This window comes from Patagioenas fasciata, chromosome 24 (assembly GCF_037038585.1).
Source record: "Patagioenas fasciata isolate bPatFas1 chromosome 24, bPatFas1.hap1, whole genome shotgun sequence".
Lineage (NCBI taxonomy): Eukaryota > Metazoa > Chordata > Aves > Columbiformes > Columbidae > Patagioenas > Patagioenas fasciata.
Window position 1 is genome coordinate 7,978,923 of NC_092543.1, and position 22,597 is coordinate 8,001,519.

The following is a 22,597-nucleotide window of genomic DNA, read 5'->3' on the forward strand; positions in this document are numbered from 1 at the left end:
GCCGAGGAGACCTGAGGATGCACCGGGGAGAGCCGGGGGTGCACCGGGGAGACCTGGGAAGAGCTGGGGGTGCACCGGGTACACTTGGGGATGCACTGGGGAGACCGGGGGTGCACGGGGCCCGGCCGCTCCCTGTGCACGCACCCAGTTCCACCCCTTAGGCAGAAACGAGGACAGTTTATCATTGTGTTGCTTTTTTTCTTTTTCCAGGGAGGCTTGTGATCCTTTTCCCAAGCCAGTATTCAACTGCTCTGTATAAAAGTGCCGGATTTCGGATGCCAGAATCCACCCGCCCGCCTCAGCTCGGTTTAGAAGGCTGGAACCCCCTCCTCCCCCACTACAAAACCCCCCCACGCCTTCTCCCCGCAGCACAACAAACAGGGATTTTTTGGGAACCCCTGAGGTGCAGAGTTAATCCCTTTGAAATCGAGAGGCTTTGGAGGGCGATGCTGCTCAGAGTTTTACAAACGTTAAAAGGTAACCGCAAGGGGCTGGTTTGTATTTTCTATACATGTACTCGGTAAGAAACAGCTCGGGTTTTCCTTTGCCATGAGTCCTGCGACGGTCAGTGCCGCGCCGGGTGCCAGCGCACGTCCCGGTACCCGTCCCTGCGGTAGTCGTGGCTCCAGCCGTCCCGCTGCCGCTCCTCGTAGGCAAGCTCGTCGCGGCCCACCCGGTACCGGTGCTCGTCCCGCTCCTCCGCGCCCAGCTCCTCGCGCTTGCCGCGCTCCCCAAAGCGCCGGCTCTCGGGCAGGTACGGGTGGGCGCCCAGCCGGCCCTTGCGCGGTGCTGGCAGCTCGGGGCGCCGCGGCGCGGGGGGAAACGCGTGCGGGGGCGGCGGGAAGGAGAATCCGGGTGGTTCGTATTTCCCGAAGGGCGGCGCGTGCTGCCACGGGACATTCTTCAGCTGCAACAAGAGGAGAGAGCGCTGGGGACGGGGCGCTGGAGCCCCACGGGGCTGGGGGAACGCAGACCCCACATCCCTTGCAGTAAATAGGGGAAAAGGAGAGGTTTTGGCTCAGAAATGAAACTAAACTCTGATGTCTTGCTATCAGCAATGGCCTCATCTACAGCTCAAAGCCCTCCCCACATCAGCCACCCCAGGACCGAGAGCTGCTCATCTCCTGGAATTGCCATTTCAACGCTCCAGGAGCACGTTCCCTAACGCAATCGCGCAGGAAACAAGCACTGGGCCCCAGTGCCAGCCCTGTCCCGTGCTGCCAGCCAGGCGCGGACACAATGGGGACAAAACAACACCGTACCACCACCTGCCGCTGAAGGGTGTCTGGTGGCAGAGGCCTCTGCACCGCCGGGAATCCCGCTGCTGCTGTGCCCTCAGGGCTCCTGTCGTATCTGCGGAGAGAAACATGAGCAATTTCAGCCACCAACACAAGAGCAGCGCGGGCCGAGGGGCGCCAGGAATTCCAGCATTTGCTGCGCAGGGAAGAGAGCGTAAACTGTGCTCGGGGCTCGTACCTGCCGCAGGACGCCGGGTGTGCCGGGCTGGCGTTGGCAGCACCATGCGGGGAACAGGAGGGGTTCCCGTCCTGAGACGCGTGGCTGCTCCCTGCAGAGAAACAAAGGCGTCACCAGGACAACAACCGGCAGCTTCAGGAGCTTGGGCGCGAAGGGGACAGTGGCCACGTGCTTCACCAGCTCCCGAGGTTTGTCAGGATCCGCCAAAGCGCGTGATCCCCTCCAAACCGGGACACCCCGGGGGAACCACGACCGGGCAGCAGCGTCCTGGCCAGCCCGTGTCACTGAACGGACAGCAGGGGCCGCTGTTCCTGCCTGCGCGGTCCTTTTGCAGAGCCTCGAGGGCACCGATGGACAACCAAACAAAGCACCCGGCAGGCTCAGCTCAGGGCCGCGCTCGCCCATAACGGACAGAAGGTCCCACGCTGAGGCACGGGGACAAACACACGCCGGGCGCCACCACGGTTCTGTGACACCACCGTTGCTCGGGCGGCCGGGCAGGGTGTGCAGGGTAACCCGTTACCGCCAGCCCGGGGGCGCAGGGCAGCTGGCGCGGTTGGGCTCCTCGCAGGCGCTGGGGGCGCTGCCCGTGCCTCGGTACCTGAGCGGAACTGGATCTTCATGGGCCGCCCGTACAGCTTGATGCCGTTCAGCAGGCTCAGCCCGTACGGCACCGACTCCTCGTGCTTGAAGTTGACGAAGGCGAACTGCTTGGGCCGCCCGTCCCGGTCCCTGGGGATCTTCACCTTCACCACCGGGCCGGCCTGCGGGCGGACGGGGCGCGTTAACCCGCGGAACTTTGTCCTCCCGCGGCCGCCGTAGCCCGCCCCGTGCCCGCCCCGCCGCGGCCTCCCCTCCGTCCCCCCGGTGCAAAGCGCGGGCTGGGCGGCGGTACCTGGTGGAACAGCTCAAAGATGAGCTCCTCGGTGACCTTGGGGTCCAGGTTCCCCACGAACAGGGTCCGATCCGCCTCGGCCGCCGCAGCCCCCATCGCCGCGGCCCGGACACGGGCGCGCTCACCAGCACTGCGCAGGCGCCGCCGCGTCATGTGATGCGGTGCGCGGCGCCCCGCTCCTTCCGGTGGGCGCGGCCGAGGCGGCGGAAGCTGCGGTGTCCGGAAGCGGCCGTGCGGCGGGAGGGCGCGGGGGAGGGGGGGCGGCTGCGCTCCGCGGGCTCTCGGTCATTAACTGAGAACGGGTAATAAATCCTGTGTGGAACCTGGGGCTGCCGCAGCGCCGGGCGCGGCCGCCGGTGGAGCCGCTGTCGCGACAGCGCGCGGCTTCGTGCGGCTTCGTGCTCGTGTTTCCCGTGGTCTCCGCGCTCCTGCAGCGTCCCCCGGAGAAACCGAGCGGTGCTGAGCCCAGCGCCCGCAGGAGCCCCGGACGAGCCCCTTGGGGTCGGGAACCGGGGGAGCAGCCCTGGGTGTCCCCTCCTGCCCCGGAGCCCGGCGGTGCCCGGGGCTGGATCCGGAGCCCCCGTGTGGCCGCGGTCACCGGCGCCGCACCGAGCGGGGGCAGCGGCGGGGAGCGGGGCGTCCCGCGGGGCCGGGGTGTCCGTCACCGCCGTGCGCTGCCACCCGAGCTCCGGCAGGCCGCGGCGGGACGGGGTTTGTGTCGGGCAGAGCCCGGGGGGCCGCCCGTGGCCTCTGCGGTGTTCGCGAGTGGTTCCACGCCGATCGCACGCGGCCGCTCCCAGCGGCGCCTCCGCGGGTGGAGCGGGCGTTTTGTTTTCCATCTGGAAAAGTTGTGAACGGGGAAGCCAAGCCTTCATTTTTCATTAGGCCCTGACGCGTTATGGCATATCCTATTCTCTTGTTAATTAGGCGCTGTTCATTTTCTTCACTTCATTACTTACTGCCGCACCTAGAATTTATATTCATTTGGCTTAATCGCGTCCGCCTGGTTAAATTCTAAACAGTTACTCATTCAGAAAGGAAATTATTACCTCGCGCTGCCAGGACTTCCACTTTGCCTTAATTTCCCCGGGGCCTCGTTTACTTTCCCTGGCGTTTCTCCTCCCGGGTCCCGTGGGACGGGCTGGGAGCACGCGGCGCTGGCACCGGCACTGCCGCCTTCTGCCAAACCACGCACCGGGACGGGCCCCGGGGCGCCTGTGGCAGCGTCACACAGCCCAGGCCGGGAGACAGGGACAGCGGGGGAACGGGAGGCGATCTCGGGTTTTCCACAGCAGCTCTTATGAGCGTGCTGCGTTTTTCCCCCTTTCCGTGTCTGTCCTCTGCCCCCGTTGCTCTCGCAGCCCTTCCCGCCCTGGTCCCTTGCCGGGCCGGTGCGGGTTGCGGGGGCTGCGGCACGCGGACCGGCGGATTTCAGAGGTTTGCTGGGGCCGTCCGGGTGCTGCTCCTCCCGCTCCATCCCGTTCTCCCCCAGCTCTTTGGGCAGAACTCAGATTGCTCCACAAACCAGACACCGCTCTGCCTTCAGACAACTGCGCTGCCTTCGCCGCCAGGTTTTGTCCCATAAGAATGGATTTAGGTCTCAAAAACGTGTCGTGGCTGGGAGGGGAAGGCATTGGCAGCTCTGGCCTGCCGGGGGGATGTTGGAGCAATTCCCGTGTCACCCGAGCAGGGCTGCTCCGTGTCCGTGTGCGCATCAATCGCCGCCTGTGTGCTGCTGCAGCTCTTTATTTGCTCTCAGGTGACCCGCACAAGGTGCACCGGCGGGTTTGGGAACCGGACACGCCGCAGTTTTGCCGCGCAGGGCTACGCGGTGCCGCGCCGCCGTGCCGCCAGGACCAGTGTGGCCTGCATGTCGGTGCGGCCGATGCCCGCCGGGTACGGCTGCAGCTGGGTGAAGCGCACCTCGAAACCGGCGCCCTCCACGGCCTCCAGCACTGCGGCTTCCTCCAGGCGCAGGCAGGAGAACACCTGCTCCCCGATGCCGTAGTAGGTGGTGCCGAGGGAGGTGAGCAGCACCAGGTGCCCCCCCGGCCTCGCCAGCCCCCCGATGCTGCGCAGGGCGCAGCGGAAGGCGGGCAGGTCGGGGCAGGCGGCCTCCAGGCAGTAGGTGGACAGGACGCAGTCGGCGGGCGGCAGCGACACGGGCGCCGCCGGGTTGGCTTTGGTCACGTTGCACTTCAGCACCCGTTTCACCTTCCCGCGCAGCTTCTCCTCCTTCTCAGCCCACTTCCCCCTGGTGGGAAAGCAAACAGGTGAAGGCCGCGCGTGAGGTCGTGTGGCTGCTGTGCCGATCGGTGGCCGCGCGCTGGGGCGCTCACCTGTCCCCTTCCAGCTCGCACACGTATTGCACCACCGGCCGCCAGTCGAAGGCCCCCGGCTCGTTCCTCAGCCACGACTCCAGCTCCCGGCGGTTCTGCGGCGTGTAGTCCATGGCCACGATCTCCTGGAAGCGCTCGCATGCCGACAGCAGCTGGTAGATGGTGGGGCCGCAGCCCACGTCCAGCAGGGTGTCACCCCCCAGCCCCTCTGTTGCGGGCAGCAGGAACACCCCGGTGAGGACAGAGACGGTGTCCCGGGGCAGAACCATCCCCAGCCTCCCCAGCCTGGCGATGCTGCCCCGAGCACCAGGATCCCAGCACAGCCCCAACCCCAGCCGGGACAGTGCCCGAATCTGCACAGGGACACCCCCCGTCCCCTGCCCAGGCTGCACTTGGCGTTGTGTCCAGGAGCTGGGACAACTCCAGCCACCAACACCCCCTATGCAGACATAGAGGTGCCTGCACGTATAGATCTATGTTAAAGCAGCCGTGCCTGTGCATATGGCCAGCATATCACCCGCTCAGTGCCGGGCACCGTCCCACTGCCCGGGGACAGCCCCGCAAACGTCCCCGGGACTCACCCAGCGCAAACACCTTGGCCAGGCTGCGCAGGTTCTGCATCAGGAAGGCGTTGGGCCGGCCCTGCCCGTCGCTCAGCCTGTAATACTCGCTCAGGTAGTCCCGGGGGTTGAAGCTCCGCTCGTACTCCCCAGTACCCGTGAACGTGGCCGGAGCCTCCATGGTGCCGCTGTCCCGCGCTGCGCCCGCTGCTCGTCCCGGTCAGACTTTGGCCCCGGCCGCCCTCCCACCGCCTCCTCGTGGGCAGGGGCTGTGCACCGACCCAGCTGCACATTTTCCCTGTTGAATCCCCAGCAGCCCCGAGCGCACGGCCCCCCGCACAAAGTAACGGCAATAACTGGGACTGCGTTGCCTGTCCCTGGATTTCCAGTAATTGGCAGCAATAACCAGGCGCAGCTCCCAGCTCCATGAATTCTGTTAGTGCGTCCGGCCCCTGCGCTGCCCAACAGCCGGTCGGGGCGTTCGTGTTCGGTAACAATGCGGTGAGGAGCTCTGAGCACATCGGGTGTCCCGGCAGCGTCTGTCCGGAGGGAGCAGGACCCACTGCCCCCGCCCAGACTCCCCCGCTCTTCCAGTGATTTGTTTGCTTTCTCCTTTTTTTCAGGTTTCCTTTGGAAAGCTGCAGCTTCACCTCCTCGCTCTGAAAACCAGAGAACCCTCAGCCTCGGCACCCAGGTTTTGCCCCAGATCTGACCCCTGCCCGCACCGTGTGCGATGCGGGCCCTGCTGCGCCGGGGTGCCCGGCAGCCCTGGCCACGTCCCGGGGCCGCGGTGGCCACGGTGGCCGCGCTCTGCTCGCTGTCCCCGCCACGCAGCGGCAGCAGAGCCCCGCGGTTCAGCGCGTCTGCAGCGTCTCCTCCTCCTCCGCTCGCCCAGCCGGAGCCAAAATGATCAAAGGGCTTTAGGCTCGTTACAGGCTCCGAATCTGTATAATTGGCATTTGCTTTATTGCAGCTGTGTCGTGAGGAGTGGCGGGCGATGAGCCACTGTCCCCAGACTAATAACTGCTATTTTAGGTCCCGAGGTGGCTTTGCTGAACAAACCCGCATCCCACGCGCCGGCGTGAAGCCCGCTGCCCACGGTGTGAAGCCGCAAAGGGACGTCAGCCTGAAAGACGGACGTGTTTCAGTGGTTTTCTTCGAGCCCGAAGCCAACTACAGGTGACTCTGAAGCCACTGACCCCTTAGAGCCTCCCGGCCGTGGCAGGGGTGTCTGTGTCACGAGATGTCACCCCAGATCAGCCCGTGGGCACTGCCACCCCAGCTGTGACCAACCCTGGCGACACCGGGCGTTTGTCCCCGGCCTGAAATCTCCGCGCTGCCACAGGAACGGGAGGTGGGGGAGAGGCGAGTGTGCCCCAAAGCCAAGCCTAAGCGCACTCCCTGACCAGGGTCTGGCTCTGTTTTCTGGGCTGGGGTCTGTTAGGCGGCACAGCCACCGACACGCGGCAGCTTTGGCGCATTCCTGGTGCTGTTTGCCTGTGTTTTGGTCCGTAGAACCTATTTTTCCTCATGAAGCGACATGATTTGGGGATAAAAGTACGAATTGCTGGCACCCAGAGGCCCTTGGGCTGTTGATGAGTGGGAGCTCAGCCATGTCACCCGTGTCCCCAGCCTGGCTCTGACCCCCCCGAGCCGGGAGCACCCCCAGAATCGCTCTGCCCCCCCAGCTCTCGTCTGCATTGAGCTCTCGGCTCCAGGCGTCTGATTTCCATTTCCCCCGCACTTGTAGCTCAATCAGAGTGTGATTAGGGCTCCGCGGGCTCCATTGTCATCTCCACCTAAGTGCTGCTCTGATGGATGTAAACAGCGTTCGGGTGTTTACGCCGTGGAACGCGGCGCCGCGCTCCCTCCCGCTAACACGGGGCGGACGAGTCACAGGCACAAACCCGAACCTGCTGGGGTGGTCCTGATGGGACACAGCTGCGCCCATCACCCAACCAGGGGCACCTTGGCCTCCTCAGGGGCAGCACCTGTGATGTTATAAAGGGTGGGGGGCACAGGGGGTGTGGTTTGGCACCTGCAGCGTCTCTGGGTGCTGGGGTTTGTGCCGGTGCCCAGTTTTGGTGTGAAAGAGGCCAGTTTGTGCCCTCAGTACAGAACCAGCCCCATGCTGGGTGTGGGGTGAAGCCCAGACAGCGCTGGAGGCCCCGGCTGCTCCAGCCCGGCCCCCCTGCCCGTCCCGCTGCGTCCTCCCCGGGACACAGGTGAGCCGGACCCTGGGCCGCGCTTTGAGGGTGGCAACAAAGCTCCTTTTCTCTGTTTTACGTGGGTTTTGCAGACGGAGCTGTAGGTGCGTCCCTCCTGTGGGTTTGTGAAGATGTGTGTAAGGAAAGTGCTCGAAAAGCACGTGTTTCTGGTTGCAGTTTTTGGAGAAAGCAGCAACTGTTCTTTTGTTGAACGTGCTGGTTGCTTGAAAAAAGCGGAGGCAATGGTGCTTTGGGAGGACAGGACACGGCTCTCTGGGGTTTGCAGCAGTTCTGGGGTTTGCAGCAGTTCTGGGGTTTGCAGCAGTTCTGGGGTTTGCAGCAGTTCTGGGGTTTGCAGCAGTTCTGGGGTTTGCAGCAGTTCTGGGGTTTGCAGCTGCCCTCCTTGGGCTCCCGGGTGTGTGTTGGGCTCTGCGGGGCCGGGGGGGACAACGGGCTCTGCGGGGCCGGGGGGGGACCGCGGGCTCTGCGGGGCCGGGGGGGGACCGCGGGCTCTGCGGGGCCGGGGGGGGACCGCGGGCTCTGCGGGGCCGCGCGCTTGGCGTGGATGGAGCTGCTCGGCGTGGATGGAGCTGCTCAGCGCGGCAAACACTGCGAGTTTCCCCTGCGTGTTTGTGGGTGCAAAGTCTCACGCGTAGTTTCCCGTCGGGCTGGGAGGAACATCCCCGGTCCCTGTTCCCTCTGCCCGTCCCCAGGGCGCGGTGCTCGCTTGGTTTCCTCCGTCGCACACGCGTGAGGCGCTGTTCGTGAGGTGACAGCTCGTTAGCGGCGGGGCTCGCTGCGCTGCCCCAGGGCTGCCCGCCCGGGCTCCTGCGCGCCGAACAAAAGCGGCTCTGGCTCCGCGTGGCGCAGAGGATCCCGAACAAAAGGTTCCCGTTCCCCTGCGCTCGTCTCTTTTTCCTCTCGCTCGCCTTTCTTTTCCCCCGCTCCTCAGTGCGGATTTCAACAGTTCTTTTTCTGGCTTAAATTTCTCTGTGCTGCAACAAAAAACTGGCAATTAACTGCTGCGAGGCTGTTTTACAGTCCTGTGGAAACCCTTTCCATCCACTTTATTCTAAGCGGGTATATCTTTTATTCCTAGTTTTCGGGAGTGTAAAACTTTACAGCGTTTGCTGCAAACCTCCATACTTGGCTTTGTGGTTTATTGCTCCCTCTGCAGATATATCTTACTCATAAATAAGGCTTTCATCTCCGCGGCACCGCGGTGCTCCGAGCTGCCCCGTTAGCAGGATTTGCCTGGGAACGGCGTGTGATGCAGCCCCGGGCGCAGCTCTTCCCTCCCCGCCCGAGCCGGGGCTGCTTGTCCTCGCTGGGCTGCCCCGGCCGGCCGGGTTTCCCTTCTGAATGGGGCTCGGTCGCCCGCTGCTTTCAAACCCCGGTTCGTTTTCCCCGGGTGAGCGTGAACCGGCCGCGGGCGCCAGGCGGAGCGGGGACAGCGGTCCCTGCGGGCCCAGTCCCTCCGCCGGCTTCCCGGGACCGTCTGGCGCAAAGGGTTCGGCAAGGTGTGCGGTATTAACTGCAGCTTTCAGACCCCCGCATGCCGCACAGTAATTTCACCGCGTTACAGTGATAGTGGTTTTAAAAATCACCCTCCTCCCATCCCCTCTTAACTGAATGCATCTTGTTTCACAAAAACGCATTTAGGGCCAATTTGTTTCGAGCCCAGAATGGCAGCAATTAAAGTAGCGCTGTGCGTTTGGAATAAATGGCGTAGCGCTCGTGTTGGCGTGACCTCCGCTGAAAGGATGGAGCGGGGGGTGTTGCGGAGCGGCGAGCGAGGCGCGCAGCTCCCGTGGCGGTGCTGGGCGTCCCCACCACGCGGCTTTGGAACCGACCTTACCGGGGAAATCGAGACCTGATAAAGCCGCGCTGGTCGCGCGTGTCGGTGTCAGCGATGGTTTATGGGGCCGTCTCGCGGCGCTGGGACCCGCTGCGGAAGCCGCAAATGTCAGAGCGGGCGGGGGGAACAGGTGGGCTGTGCGCATCTCCGGGGCCCCACTAATTCACAGGGAATAAATCAATGACGGGAGCGGGGACCGAGTCCCGTTCCGGGCGCAGGTGACTGCGCAATTCCCTTCTGGCGGGCGGAGGGAGACGCTCGCCCTCGGTTGCCTTTGGTTTTATTGTCTGAGCCTTAAAGGAATCCTGCGCAGCCTTGGGGAAGCGCTGGCAAGTCCCACGTAAAATAATGGGCTAATTATCCCAGACTCCCTGTTTGCAGCACGGGTGCCTCTTGCACCTTCCCCATACGGGAACCGGAGGTTTCCTTCGCTCCCGGAGTCCATGTGATTTCTGCGTTGCCGGTGCCATCGTTACAGGATTCCCGAGTTCGGCTCTGGAGCAGCCGCCGTGGTTCTGGTGCCCGGTGCAGGTTTCCCTGCAGCAGCTCTGTCATGGGGGTGATATTTTCCAGCTGTGGCTGGGGAGGGGAAGGTTAATGAACACCTGGGGTGCTGCTCTCAGCTTCATTAAAGCCGCTCAGAAGTTTCCAGAGGGTGTTTGTCCTGCAGGCGGTGTTGGGTCTCCCCAGTGCTAAATCGCCCTCTGTGCGGGGAGAGCCACGCACGTCTGCTCGCAAAGTTTGGGGTCCCTGTGCCGCAAGGGCACGATTGGAGCGTGGAAGGGAGAGCAGGTGACTTATTAACAGCCCACCCGCCCACAGTTATCACACTAACAGCACCAGAGCGGCCACCGTGTGCCAGGCGATGAGCCACGCGGCGCCGGACCCGCGCGCGTCCGCGGTCTGATAACCAACGAGGTGACGTGGGCCGAGCACCGCAACCGTGCTCAGTCTGGCCCTGTGCAGGTGTGTGGGTTGTTCAGCTGCAGCGGGCGGTTAGGAACGGTGAGGTCTCCTGGGTTAACGTGTTGAGGGGGGATGCGGACGTCGGGCGCTGCTGCGGAGCCTCCCAGCCTGCGGGCGTTAACGGGAGAGCTGGCATTAACGGGAGAGCAGGCATTAGCGGGAGGCACCGGCCCTTCTGGCTCCTCGGGCAGGGGTGGTGCCGGCGTTGCTGGTGCCGGCGTTGCTGGTGCCGGCGTTGCTGGTGCCGGCGTTGCTGGTGCCGGCGCTGCCCACACCCCATCCATTCCTCTCCTCCAATTTTCTCCTCTGGCAATTTATAGGTTAGTTTGATGCTTGAATAGCTGTGTGTCTCTAGTAATATGTATTCTCCGTAAGTATTCCCCGCTGTGGCATATCCTAAGAGAACTCCATCAAATAATTATCTTCCCTTTTATTTATTCACAGTCTTTTCACTCGATCTGCATCACGATAAAATATTCCGATGGTTCGCTCTTAGTGCCGAACCTTCCCCTGTTGTAAAGTGTATTTATGGACAGCATTAAATCCGCCCGCACGGCTCTTTATCTCGGTGCTTTCCCCACTCGATGCCCCGTTGGGCGCTGGCCTCAGCCACCCCCGCCGTGACCCCCGTGTCCCCGGGGCCGCGGCTGCCCCCCCGCGTCCCCGCGCCGCGATGGGGCTGTCGGTGCGGCAGAGCCGAGCCGCCAGCAGCAGGACGTGACTGCCGGGCGGCCGAGGGAATCAGAGCCGGGAAGAAACCAATAACCGCTGGTTCCCCCCGCGGGGGCAGGGGCGGCAGCGCTGCTCTTCTCTGAGGAGCTGGGGCGCGGCGGTGGCCTCTCAGGGACGGCTGTGTCCCCAAAAAGGGCTTTGCTGTCTTGTGTCTGCGCAGACGGGCGATGGAAGGGGGTGATGTGCAGGGGGCCGTGCCCCCCGGGGTGCAGGGGCAGCAGCTCTGCAGGTGTGGGTTTGTCTGAGGCTCTGCTGGGCTGAAAGGGCTCAGCCGTTATCATAGAATTTAAAATCCATAGTGATGCTGGGATTAGGCCAGAAGAGCTCTCCCCTCTCCAGGGCTCAAAGGCGTCACCAATAGCGTTCGGCTCGTTCCCGTTTGCTTTCGCCGCTCTCGGGCGTGCAAGCGCTGCCGGGAGCCCACGTGCTGGAGTCCGCGTGCTGGCGGCGGAGGCAGCGTCTGTGCCTTGCACCGTGAGGACAGCGGTTGCGAGTCAGTCCTGGAGCCAAGCAGCGGTGCCCGCTCACGGACGAGGCTTTTGCTGCCGGCCGGGCCCCAGCCCGGCGGGGGAGGCAGAACGGGGGCCGCTGGTGGGAGATGGAGCAGAGCGGCGGCGAGGACGGAGCCCTTGACGCTCCGCTCGCTGGGCTCCGGCGCCGCGCCGAGAGGCGAGTTCCCCAGCAAGGGTTAACCGAGTGTATAAAATTGATTGCGATTTTAGTAATTCAGTATAATCACAGTCTACCAGCAGGTTGCTTTTCCAGCAGGAGGGTTTGGAATTATTTTCTGGAGTTTGCAATATAGAACTTAAATTAAGCCTCAGAAGTCAGAGGAGCTCTGCTGCATCTCTAATGTGGTGCTAAATTCTCAGCAGCACATTCTCTGTATTAAAGCCTTTGCTAGCAATTAGGTTCATTAACTATCACAATACCTTATTTATTACTCGGCATGCCATATGGTTTCCCAGCTAAAGAATGGCACCCGTTCTAGCACAGACCATTTGGCATCATAAAAATGTTAACAAATAATGTTATGGCTCTCAAGGGCAAAAGGGCTCGCTGGGTTGCGGGTCTGAATGGCACGAGAGAATATGAAAACATTTTTCTTCTATGGCAAAATAAAGAATTCCTCGAGACAGAAGTATTCAAAGAATATCAGGCTCGCATCACGCAAATGGGAGTTTTATACGTGCCCATAATGGTTCTGTCAATACTCGCAGCAGGCAGCGCTCTCACTCATCCCGATCCTTCCCCGGAGCTGGGGCCGCACCGGCAGCACCGAGGGACGGGACTCACCTCTTGGTTTGGTGGAGCCCAGCGCCGCAGCTCAGCTCTCCGGCACGGTCCCTTTGTCACCAAACCTGGTACTGCTGGAGCGGCTCTGGGCGCCTGGCGAGGAGGTGCTGGTGTGTCCATGGCACCGGCGTGCAGGGGGACCTGGGCCGGGTGAGGTTGTGCTGGTGGCTGGAGCAGGTGGTGAGCCCGGTGCCGCGGGAGCGCGCGGGCTCTTCCCGCCCTGGCAGGAGGAGAATCCGGAGCTGTTGCCCTCGTTTGTGTCTCTGGAGGAGCCCACGACCCGTGTGTCTCACCTGCGGTTCACACAGCACCGCGGTTCACACAGCACCACGTCTCTGCAATAAAGCCCTTTGGGGAGCCCGCGCGCTCGCCTGGGACCGCAGCAGGACCAGCGCAGGTCCTGGGCACGGGAATTGTCCCTCGGAGGGTGCGCGTGGAGAGACCAGGCCCCAGGGCTGGGCACGGTGGGCGCTTGGGGTCCGCGCTGCTCCTTCCCTGCAGAAAACACGGAAATCAGCATTTCTCACCTGAAAAACTGTATTGAAGTGGCTGCCCTTGCTCAGCGCCGTCGCACGGCATCTGCCCGCCAGCGGGCTGGGGCTCACACCTCGTTTTCCATCTCATTTCCCAAACTGAGTTGTTCCCGTGCCCCGACACCTGCTCTGCCCCCGCGCTTCAGCTCTGCCCCGTGTTTCCCTGGCACTCTCCTTGAGTAAGATGCTTTTTTCCTGGGAGCTGTAATGTTTTTCCCCTCAGACGCCTTGCAGGGGCATTTCCAAAATGTGCCACTACAAAAGGGGTTTTGCTTGGTGTCCCGGGGTCCCTGCCCGGCACCGGCGATGCTCGGCGAGCTGGCGATGCCGCGTCCGCCGGAGCAGCAATGCGAACGCACTGGGCGCTTACTGGGGAATTGGCTTTTTTGCATGGAGAAGGGGTTTTTGAACAGCAAAGAGAAACGAGCTTGTGGTCCAGCGGTGGAGTTGGTTTCCCAGCCTTGGGAGGTATCCAGAGCAGCAGAAGCAGCGGAGGGGGGATGCGCTGGGCTGGGTTTCCAAGGGTGTTTCATCCCCCCAGAGCAGTGGGGGGGTTGGCGGAGCAGGTGACAGCGCCGTGTCCCCCGGGAGCATCCCCGGGCGCTGGCGGGGCCGCGTGTGCCCCGCGGACGGGTCTGTCCTCAGCGGCTCTGCACGGCGTCTGCTCCATTCCCGGGAGGCCGATCGAGCCGTTCCCGCGGGGAATGTGCCCGGGGCGGCCGTGCCAGCCCCGCCAAGGGCACCGGGGTCCCTGTGGCCACCTGCCCGCGCCGGCGCCGAGCCAGCCCGCGGCACAGCCCGAGTCCCGGGACGTGGGGCCCCAGCGGGCACGGGGCGATGCTGCCGACCTTCGGGAGGATTCGGGGTATCTCCCGAGCAGGGCGGCTGCCGGCACTGCTGATGCACCAATGTTATCGGAGGTTTCAGTCACTTAGGAATCTGGCAGCAGATAAGATACCGGGGGTTTATTGTATCTTCTGGCAATTATTAAGAAAATAAAATGGGTTAATATCTAACCTTGAACCTTGGCTGCAGCGTTTGGGCTCAGACTCCACCAGGACTCTCTCGTGCACTCTGCAGTTGTACAGTTCACAGATGGCGTTAGGGATGATGGAAGAGATGAACAGGAATTTAATCCGAGACTGAAATACCTTCATTACGCAGCCAGATCAGCTGAGGAACATGTTAGAAACAAGATCTGTATCATGTCTGATTCAGCTCCTAGATTTATTTTTTCCTGGTGCTAGAAAGGGAAGGAGGAGGAGGAGGAGGAGGAGCAGCCCCCTTGGCAGGCGTCTCCCCAGCTGTCGGCGGCGTTTTCTGTGGATATTGGGTGCACAGATACGTTAGCAGAAGGGGAGGGGGAAAGGCTTCCACAAGTGCGGGCTGCTGTGTGCACTGGCAAAGGTGGCAATGCAGTTTCTGTGTGTCCGCACGGGGCACATACGTGTATGTATCTATATATATCTCCCTGTGGAAGGGGAAACCGATAACCCGTGCAACTGGAAATGGGACGTGGAGCTTTGCCCTTGCTAGAGAGCAAAGATGCATTTGGGGCCGAAGGTGTTTGCTCGGTGGTTGGGATTTGGGGTTTGATCGGTGCTCTGGTAAATGCACTCGGGTGTCGCTGCGGACGAGGAGCAGGAGGGAATTCCAGGGTTTTAGGCTCCCAGGTTGTTCAGCGGCTCCTGAAAACCGTCCTGCTTAAAGGCACGAGAAGGTTGACGCAATGTGTTGAGGAGATGTTAATCTGGTGCTCAGAAAAGCATGGGATGGGTATTTAACTCGCCTGGGACTGTTAGTGTCTGAGCTTGGGCACGATCCTTCCGGAGGAGTAATGTCCCAGCCAGCATTCATAATACCATGAAACCACCCCCTTCCCAGCTCTGAATTAGTCCTGAGGAGACCCAAAAGCACACGGGGGTCGGGGAAGCCAGGCTGGAGCTCGGGACCCCCGTTCTGCGGGGCAGAACCAGCCCCAGGCGCTTTGCTGAGGCCCCAGTGCAGGTTCTGCTCCATCTAGAAGGTGTTGGTTATTTCCAGGTGAACTTTACCGAGTGCGTGCAGCCTCAGCACCGGACAGGGTGACATTAAAGCCTGGGCACATCTCTTGTCTCGTCCCAGGCAGGATGTCAAATATTTTAGGTTAAGAGAAGTGAAAAAGAGGAAAAGTAATTGCACAGCAAATTAAACAAAGACAACCCCCCTCCCGCTTACTAGGACTTTGAAAGTTGCTGCCTCTGGCTCGAGCTCTGTCGAGTACGTACAAAGGGTAACGCTAAAAATAGGTACTGTACAAATGATTGGGTCATAGCCTGCTAGAGGGAGACATTTTTCCTTAATTACTAACCCGGCAGCGCGGTGCTGGGGGGGAACACATCACCCAGCCCACTGTAAAGTTTGTGCTCCTCCGCTGAGTCACCGTGGCCAAATTCCCTTTTGTGTGGGGGATTTGGGGAGGAATGCGGGGAGGCTGCGCCCTCCTGAGTCACCGGCCCTGAGCCGCTAATTGGCCTCATTGTCTTAGGGGCTGCGCGGTGCTGCAACCGCACGAGGCGGGGGGACAGCAGCACATGCACCTCCCGTCACTATCAGCACCGCCGCGTCGCGGCCGTCCCGCGCTGCTCCGGAGGAGCCGGAGCTGCTGCTGCTGTCTCGGCATCGAGCCAGTCCCACCGCCATGGGCACAGTTGTGACCCAGAGTGATGCTTACGAGCAGAGACGTCACACGGCCGAGCAGAGACGTCACACGGCCGAGCAGAGACGTCACGCCGCCGCACGGGTGTTACTGTCCCCCGTTTGTCACTGGGCTGTGATATCCCCCAAAGGAGCCCCACTGCAAACAAAGCCGAGGAGGGGGTTTGGGGACGGAAGCTGCCGGTGGCGCGCAGCCCCCGTGCGGATGTGCGCGGCGACAGCGGGGCTGGCGGGTCGCCGGCGCGTGCGTGTCCTCGTGCTGCGGCGCTGGTCGGGTCGCATCCTGCCGAGCAGGTGCCTGGGGGAGGCGCTGGGTGGGTTTTGCAGCACGCTCGCCCCACGGTGCCCCACTCGCGTCTACTCAGCTCTGAGTTATTTGGCTTTACGCGTTCACCTTCCCTGTGACGACAGCGCAGCTCCCACACAGCTGCATTGGCTCTGGGGCTGTGTAGTGTTTTGTGTTTTTTTAAATGAAGTCTAACACATTTAATCATCTTTTCGTAAGCTGTCAGCCGTGGATCCTTGGTTTAAGTTAAAACAGATCTTACTTCACACAAACCCCTCGTTCCAGTGTTTCGTAATTCAGCCCCGCAGCAGCGAGGCTGGAAAGCAAACACACCAAGAGCAAACCGAGCTGTTTTCGGGAACGCGCACGGGCTGCGGAGCAGGAGGGGTCCGGGGTCCCGCGCCCCGCTCCCTGTGCCCCACTGGCTCCCCGGGGCAGCGGGAAGAGCTGGGCTGGGGAAACCAAACTGGGGGCCCAGCTGGAGAACGGGGGCCGGTTCCTTGCACCTGTCTCCGGGGTGCACGGTGGGGAGTGCTGAGTCCGGTGTCACTGTCGAAGTGCAGGGGATGGAAAAGAGCACGATGCTGCAGGGGTCCTTCTTGCTGAAGTTGTCTCCTGCAAGGTTTTCCTGTGGGCGAAGCCTCCTCAACAAGGCGTTTCCTTTCTTACTGGGATTTTGGAGACTTTCCTGCTTTCTTGTCCTCTCCGTGCGCCTCGCTGGGTCCCGGGGGAGCAGCCGCTGTCCCCCGCAGCGCTTCCCTGGCCCTGCCCGTGAGTGGCAGAGCTTCCCCGCAGGCCGCTGCTCACCGGGCTCTTTCTGCTGGGACGGTGTGGGTCACGGCTCCCTGTCCACAATAAACGAGGGGCTGGGAGTGGAGCTGGGGATCCCCGTGCTCCTGGGAAGGATGCCGGTGCTCACCTGCTCCTTTGGGAAGACCTTCCCGGGGCCCACGGCCACCTCGCGAGTTCAGTGCGGGAGGTTACTAATAATCGCACCTGGCAGCACATCATGGCCCCGTATCTGGTTGAGAGATTTACAACTGAAGCTCGTGGCGCAGGAAGAAATTGCCTCAATCACTCGGAGTAATGGCACATGGAGAGGCACTTGGGCGTGACTGCTATTTAACACGAGAGCCCAGCTTGGCTTCATTTAACGTGCTGGTTCCTTTCTAATAAACACGTTACACTACAAGGTGGGGATTAAGATCAGAAAAGTAAATAAATTGGAAACTGATGGGGAGAGATGGGAGGGAAATGGAAGGGACTGTGGGGGAGCGACCGGTGATTAACTCCTGTGCTGGGGCGCAGGGAAATGACCCTGGAAGCCACGGCGGTGGCTTCCCCGGCTTTATTTTGGCACCTCTGGGGGCAGGTGGGTTCTTCTGCTTTGCCTCTTTAGCCTGTGAGCGTGTCCAGATCGGTCCTTTCCTTTGCGGATCGAGGCACCGACGCGAGCGAGGCCGCGGGCGCCTTGGGCAGGACTCTGCGAACAGGGAGCTGAGGCTTGAGGTCCCTGACACGCGGGTTTGGCTTTTCCCCGCGTGTGCGTTCGGGCTGTGAAGCCGGGAGGGGTTCGGGCGCAGCGCTGCCCGGGGTGGGCGCTGCCTCTTAACGCAGCAGCTTTTACTGTATGTGTTAGAAGAGCAACGAAAAGTGCAACGCACGGCTTGACGGGAAGGACTGGGGGGTTAATTTTCAGGATGCTGCCTGGGAATTTAGCCGTGGGATTTCCATTATTGCTAATGGGACTCACGCAGCTTAATTTCATGCGAGCTACACTAAAAACATACCCCTAACCGCCTGCAAAATTTCAGTCCTGAAATCAAGCCTTTTAAAAGTTAGAGGAGGATAAACAAGCACCTGAAACCACACTGGCTCGCTGTCCCCCCCCTCAGCCATTTGGATTTGAAAGCTGTGGAGGAACTCAAGCAGTTTTAGGCAATTAAAAAGCTCGTACCGCAGGCACTCAGGCTGCCTGTGCGCCGCGCTCTCTGCCAATTGAAACAGCAGAGTTATAACCCCGAAAAAACAGGGGTATCTGATGCCTTACCCTTAAGTATAGCACCGCGAGCGCTGCGTTATAATGCGCGTCTAATAACCCGAGCGGCACTGCCTTTCGTTGTGAGGCCTCTGTTATTAGGCTGTTCTCGTTAAATGACTGCTATCATCTGGTCCCAAAGTACATTAAATCCCATTATAATTATAAACACACTTCCCCATAACGTTCTCCTTAGATTACATTTGCGCTGCGTTACCCCAAGGGTATCTTTGTGCTAACACCGTCCGTGTTTGTTGGTTTAGCGGTGTGCGGGGGAGCGCTCCGAGCGCGGTGCCGGTGTCCACGCGTGGCCCCGGCCGAGGACGCTCGGGGGGCAGCTCCTGGCGTGGGGCATCTCGCGGTTCTCCCGCTGGTGGTGGTGTGGGGCTGCTGGCGTTTCCCGTCCCCCTTTGCTTGGTGCCGTTGCCCGCCCGTGCCCACAGACCCCAACGCCCACCCTCGGGTGTGGGGACCTGCTGCGTCCCCCCACATCCGAGTGGTGCACGTGGGGGTCAGATGCTTAATCTGGGCAAAATAAACCGTACTGGGGTGATGTGCACTGCGTGTTGTGTCACACCCGGAACAGCTCCCACCCCAAATCCGTCGCTGAAGCCAGCCCCTGGCTCTCTGGCTGCCCACCGGGTGACCCGGGGCCGGGTGCTGACGCGCGGTGCGTGCGCGAAGCCGTGGGAACGCTGGGTGCGCGGGGGCCGGTTTCCCCGGGGCGGCGGGGGGCGGCGGGGCCGGTGCCCGGCGCCCGTTCCCGCGGCCCCTCCCCGCCGCTGTGGTCGCTGCCCCGGTCCCGTCCGCGCTCCGCGGCCGCCCGGGGGGGGGCGCCGTGGCTCCAGGCGCGCGGGCGGCGGGGGGGCCCGGCGGGGCCTGACGTGGGCGCGGGGCGGCCCCGGGGCCGGCGCCGCCGTGATTTGCTGCGCGGCGCGGCGAGCGGCGGCGGCGGCGATGAGAGCGGGCAGTGCGAACTGCCGGAGCAGCCGCCGGCCGCCGTGAGTGCGGGCAGCCCGGGCCGCCCCGCCGCGCACCTGAGCGGGCTCCGCGCCGCGCGGGGGGAGCGGGGGGAGCGGGGATGCGCCCCTGCCCCGGGGGGCGGCGGCGGGGACGCGGCTCCGCAGCCCCGGCAGCCGCCGCCGAGCCCCGCGCAGAAACTTTCGGGCGAGCGGCCGGCGGGCTGCGGGCTGCGGGCTGACCTCCCTCTCTCTCCCGCCCTCCGCCGCTTCTCCCCTTTCTCTCTCTTTTCCCCCTTCCCTCCCCTCCCTCTCCTCTCCTCGCCGCTCCTCTCCCCCCTCCGCCTTTTGTTTTCGCAGATAGTCGGCACACAAAGCTGGTCCCAGATTTGAGCGACGGCGAGGCAGCCTGATGAGCGAGCCCCGGGAGCGCCATGGATGTGACTAAGATGGGCACGATCCAGCTGCAGAACCCCTGCCACCCCAGCGGGCTGCTGCACAAAGCCAACCAGATGCGCCTGGCGGGGACGCTCTGCGACGTGGTCATCATGGTGGACAGCCAGGAGTTCCACGCGCACCGGACCGTGCTGGCCTGCACCAGCAAGATGTTCGAGATCCTCTTCCACCGCAACAGCCAGCACTACACCCTGGACTTCCTCTCGCCAAAGACCTTCCAGCAGATCCTGGAGTACGCCTACACCGCCACGCTGCAGGCCAGGGTCGAGGACCTGGACGACCTGCTCTACGCCGCCGAGATCCTGGAGATCGAGTACCTGGAGGAGCAGTGCCTCAAGATCCTGGAGACCATCCAGGCCTCCGAGGACAACGACACCGAGGGCGCCGCGGTCGACGGAGCAGCTGCCGAGGAAGAGGAGGAGAGGAGGTCGAGGTACATCAAGGGCCTCTTCATCTCCAAACCCGCCGGTGAGGAGAGCGGCTACGCCGGCCAGAGCCTGCCAGCGGGCGCGGCGGAGCAGAGCCCCTCCGCCTCGGCTTCCTTCGGGCCCCTCTCCGCCATGAGCCCCACCAAGGCGGCGGTGGACAGCCTGATGAGCATCGGGCAGTCGCTGCTGCAGGGCGCGCTGCCGCCCGCCGCCCCCGAGGACTCGCGCCCTGCTGCCGCCCGCCGCCCCAACGCCGAAGCCATGCAGGTGGATGACACCCCCAGCAGCCCCCGGTCGGCCGAGCCTGGCGCCTCCGGCGGGGAGAAGCCCGAGGAGAAGGGCAAGGATGGGCCGGGCACCCCGACCCGCGGCAGCGTCATCACCAGTGCCCGCGAACTGCACTACGGCCGGGAGGAGGGCGCCGAGCCACCGCCCGAGCCTGGCCAGGGGCTGCCGTTGGCACCGGAGCCGTCGGCCACCAGCGCCCCGGCCGACAAGCCCCTGGGCATCTACTCGCTGCTGCCCAACCACAAGACTGAGCCGGTGCTGGCCGTGCCGCCCGCCGTGGCGTCCGCCCTGCACGTGCAGCCGGCGCTGGCCGTCTCCATGGACTTCAGCGCCTACGGGGGGCTGCTGCCCCAGGGCTTCATCCAGCGGGAGCTGTTCAGCAAGCTGGGCGAGCTGGCGGCCGGCATGAAGCCGGAAAGCCGAGCCCTGGGCGAGCAGTGCAGCGTGTGCGGGGCAGAGCTGCCGGACAACGAGACCCTGGAGCAGCACAGGTGGGTGCCCGCACCGCGTTCCGCGCCGGGATCTCGCGGCAGGGTTTCGGTTTCTGCCCGGGTGTCGCGTGCATCGGTGCTGAGTTCCCGCTGCCCCAAAACCGCACTCGCAGACACGGCTGCTGTAACTTTTCCGGGTCTGGCAGCTGTGCCAGAAGGTTCCTTCCCGTGGGTACCGGGTGGGGGGACAGCCGGGACGGGGCTCGCGCCGTCGGTGTTTCCTTTCAGCACAGACCCCTCTGGTTTCCCTGGCTGGCGTCTGCCAAACAGCTCGCGGTTGCTGCCCTTGAGTTTCAAGTTCTGCATGTAAAGCGATGCCGTGGGGCCAGCAGCCCTCACCCCCCGTGCCGAGACCCTCTGTGGTGCGGCACCAATGTGTCTGTGTGTGGCGAGGGGTACGGACCAGTGGGACCCTGCGGCCATGACATGCGGGGCGGCTGCGCGCGGTCCTCGCCGGCGCCGGAGCGCTTGGCTGCTCGGCAGCCCGGAGCGCGGAGCGTTCGCACTTCGCACAAAGTGGAGCGCGGGTCGGGCTGGGTGTCGCTGGGGCTCGCGGGGCTCGCGCTGCTGCGGAACCGCGTGTCCCTCCCTGCGGGGACGGCTCGCGGTGGAGACTCTGGCAGCTGTGGATGCGATTTCGGGGCTCCCCTGCTCCGGGTGGGGGGATCTTTGTGCTCTCACCGAGCCCTGCACCGCGGGGAGCTGCTGGGGGGGCGCGGTGGTTGTTATCGGCACATGAGTCTGGTGCTCCCCCGTTTTCTGCCTCCCCATCATGGGAGCGGGGGTGAGACCTTGTCGCCTGATTTGGCCAGGGAACAGATTTGTGTTAATTACCGTGCCTAAATCAGCTTTGCTGGTCAAACCCCTTGGTGTTGGGGGTGCTTTGGTGAGCAGCGTGCAGCGCTGGCCCCCGGTGCGGCCACAGCCCTGCGCGGAGCCGGAGCTGCTCGCAGCCTCCCCGGGCTGCGCACCATCTCAGAATTTTAATGAATCAACAGGTTAATTAGCCCTGATGCACACAACGCACCCGGGGCTGGGGAGCCGGTGCTACCGGCACGTTGCTGCCTGCGGAGGCTGCGCCCGCCCGTGCTGCGGGATGCACCAGAGCCGCGGCAGCTCCGCGGTTCAGCCCTGGAGCCGCGGCAGCTCCACGGTTCAGCCCCGGAGCGTTCGCAGCCGCTCTCCGCGCTGCTTCCCCGCCAGCCTGAGCCGTGGCGGGCGTTTGCTGGCGTGCCCAGAGCCGCCTCGGCGCGGCTTGTCCCCGGCCAGGCGGTGATGCAGACCGAACGTCACCGGGAGAGCTGCAGTGAGGGCTCAGGGAGAATTTTAACGTGCCGTTCTGCCACGGTCTCGAGCGTCTCCCTGTTCCCCTGGGAGCAGCACCGGCGCGGCTGCGGGCGAGGGCGATGCCGGGGCTGCTCCTGCCGCTGGCCGCGATCTGCCCGCGGAGAGCTCAGCTCCCTCGTCACACCGAGCGGTCGGGGATGGAGCGCGGCCCAGCCCGTGCAGCGCGGCAGCCTGGGTTTCACGCTGCCTTCCCGGGCTTGGCTTACGTTGACAGCCACGGCCGCAGCCTTTTTCTTAACTATTCATGATGGTTATCGGAGCTGGGTGCGCGGGGCTGCCGTGGGCTCTGAGCGGGGCTGGGTGCATGGGGCTGCCATGGGCTCTGAGCGGAGCTGAGCGCCGGCCCCTGCGAGCGCAGCCTCGAAGGCGATTGCTCCAGCCAGCGCCAGCCTCCCTTTGCCCGTTCTTGCTTTCGGATTACCTGGCGCTGGCAAACTTTGCAGCGCGAGCCAAATCCCTTGAGCCCTTTCCAAACTGCTCTGCAAGAGCGTCCATGTTGCAAGGCATTGGGCAAGAGTCAGACAGCCCCCCCTCCCTGCCAGGGCTCTAAATCCAGGCGCTTTGCGTGTAGACGGGGTCTCATGTGGCTTTTTTATAGCGTTTGCTTTCTAATACGTTGTGAAAATCACCATTTGGGGAGGATTTGTGGGATCCCATTGTATTTGTGGCGCTGTTAAACAGCATCTACGCTGGGTTGGGATCCGCAGCTCTCTGCTGGAGCTGTTCTGGTGGCGGTGGCAGCTGC

At 63.1% G+C, this 22,597-nt stretch overlaps 4 protein-coding genes across 12 annotated transcripts in view; 1 reads left to right on the forward strand and 3 right to left on the reverse strand.

The window, feature by feature from the left end:
* PAFAH1B2 (platelet activating factor acetylhydrolase 1b catalytic subunit 2) overlaps nucleotides 1–22,597 on the reverse strand; it is a 457,510-nt gene that overhangs the window by 412,971 nt on the left and 21,942 nt on the right. The window lies entirely within an intron of this gene.
* Nucleotides 1–22,597, forward strand: part of ZBTB16 (zinc finger and BTB domain containing 16) — a 76,302-nt gene that overhangs the window by 10,203 nt on the left and 43,502 nt on the right. Inside the window, exons 4-7 of one of the 8 annotated variants that reach the window (XM_071798862.1) lie at nucleotides 211–477; nucleotides 5,894–5,964; nucleotides 6,306–6,449; nucleotides 19,203–20,505. In XM_071798862.1, the coding sequence (XP_071654963.1) occupies nucleotides 19,277–20,505 (1,229 nt within the window). In that variant the 5' untranslated portion in view covers nucleotides 211–477; nucleotides 5,894–5,964; nucleotides 6,306–6,449; nucleotides 19,203–19,276. Of the gene's footprint in view, nucleotides 1–210; nucleotides 478–2,504; nucleotides 2,674–5,684; nucleotides 5,772–5,855; nucleotides 6,450–18,792; nucleotides 18,885–19,202; nucleotides 20,506–22,597 lie in introns of those variants that run through there. The other 7 variants (XM_065855483.2, XM_071798860.1, XM_071798861.1 and 4 more) reach the window with 7 other exon arrangements.
* RBM7 (RNA binding motif protein 7) lies at nucleotides 471–2,531 on the reverse strand. Of its 2 annotated transcripts, none has more exons than XM_065855491.2 (5): nucleotides 2,372–2,531; nucleotides 2,078–2,240; nucleotides 1,477–1,567; nucleotides 1,269–1,353; nucleotides 471–907 (listed from the first exon to the last, which is right to left on the reverse strand). In XM_065855491.2, exons 1-5 carry the CDS (start codon nucleotides 2,522–2,524, stop codon nucleotides 566–568), a joined length of 834 nt encoding a protein of 277 aa, XP_065711563.1. In that variant the 5' UTR covers nucleotides 2,525–2,531; the 3' UTR covers nucleotides 471–565. The 2 variants fall into 2 exon arrangements, with proteins under 2 accessions (XP_065711563.1, XP_065711562.1); XM_065855490.2 differs by having other exon boundaries at nucleotides 1,263–1,353.
* On the reverse strand, nucleotides 4,102–5,576 carry NNMT (nicotinamide N-methyltransferase). Its single transcript, XM_065855492.2, has 3 exons — nucleotides 5,292–5,576; nucleotides 4,711–4,918; nucleotides 4,102–4,625 (listed from the first exon to the last, which is right to left on the reverse strand). The coding sequence occupies exons 1-3, from the start codon at nucleotides 5,449–5,451 to the stop codon at nucleotides 4,196–4,198; spliced, it is 798 nt and encodes a 265-aa protein (XP_065711564.1). The 5' UTR covers nucleotides 5,452–5,576; the 3' UTR covers nucleotides 4,102–4,195.

Excerpts from the sequence above, each read along its gene's own strand:
- NNMT (XM_065855492.2), bottom strand. The coding sequence starts at position 5,451 with ATGGAGGCTCCGGCCACGTTCACGGGTACTGGGGAGTACGAGCGGAGC. Across the intron at positions 4,919-5,291 it reads GGCCAAGGTGTTTGCGCTGG|AGGGGCTGGGGGGTGACACC; the intron begins GTGAGTCCCGGG and ends TGCCCGCAACAG. Across the intron at positions 4,626-4,710 it reads TGCGAGCTGGAAGGGGACAG|GGGGAAGTGGGCTGAGAAGG; the intron begins GTGAGCGCCCCA and ends CTTTCCCACCAG.
- RBM7 (XM_065855490.2), bottom strand. The coding sequence starts at position 2,524 with ATGACGCGGCGGCGCCTGCGCAGTGCTGGTGAGCGCGCCCGTGTCCGG. Across the intron at positions 2,241-2,371 it reads TCTTTGAGCTGTTCCACCAG|GCCGGCCCGGTGGTGAAGGT; the intron begins GTACCGCCGCCC and ends GTCCGCCCGCAG. Across the intron at positions 908-1,262 it reads CCCTTCAGCGGCAGGTGGTG|CTGAAGAATGTCCCGTGGCA; the intron begins GTACGGTGTTGT and ends CTCTTGTTGCAG.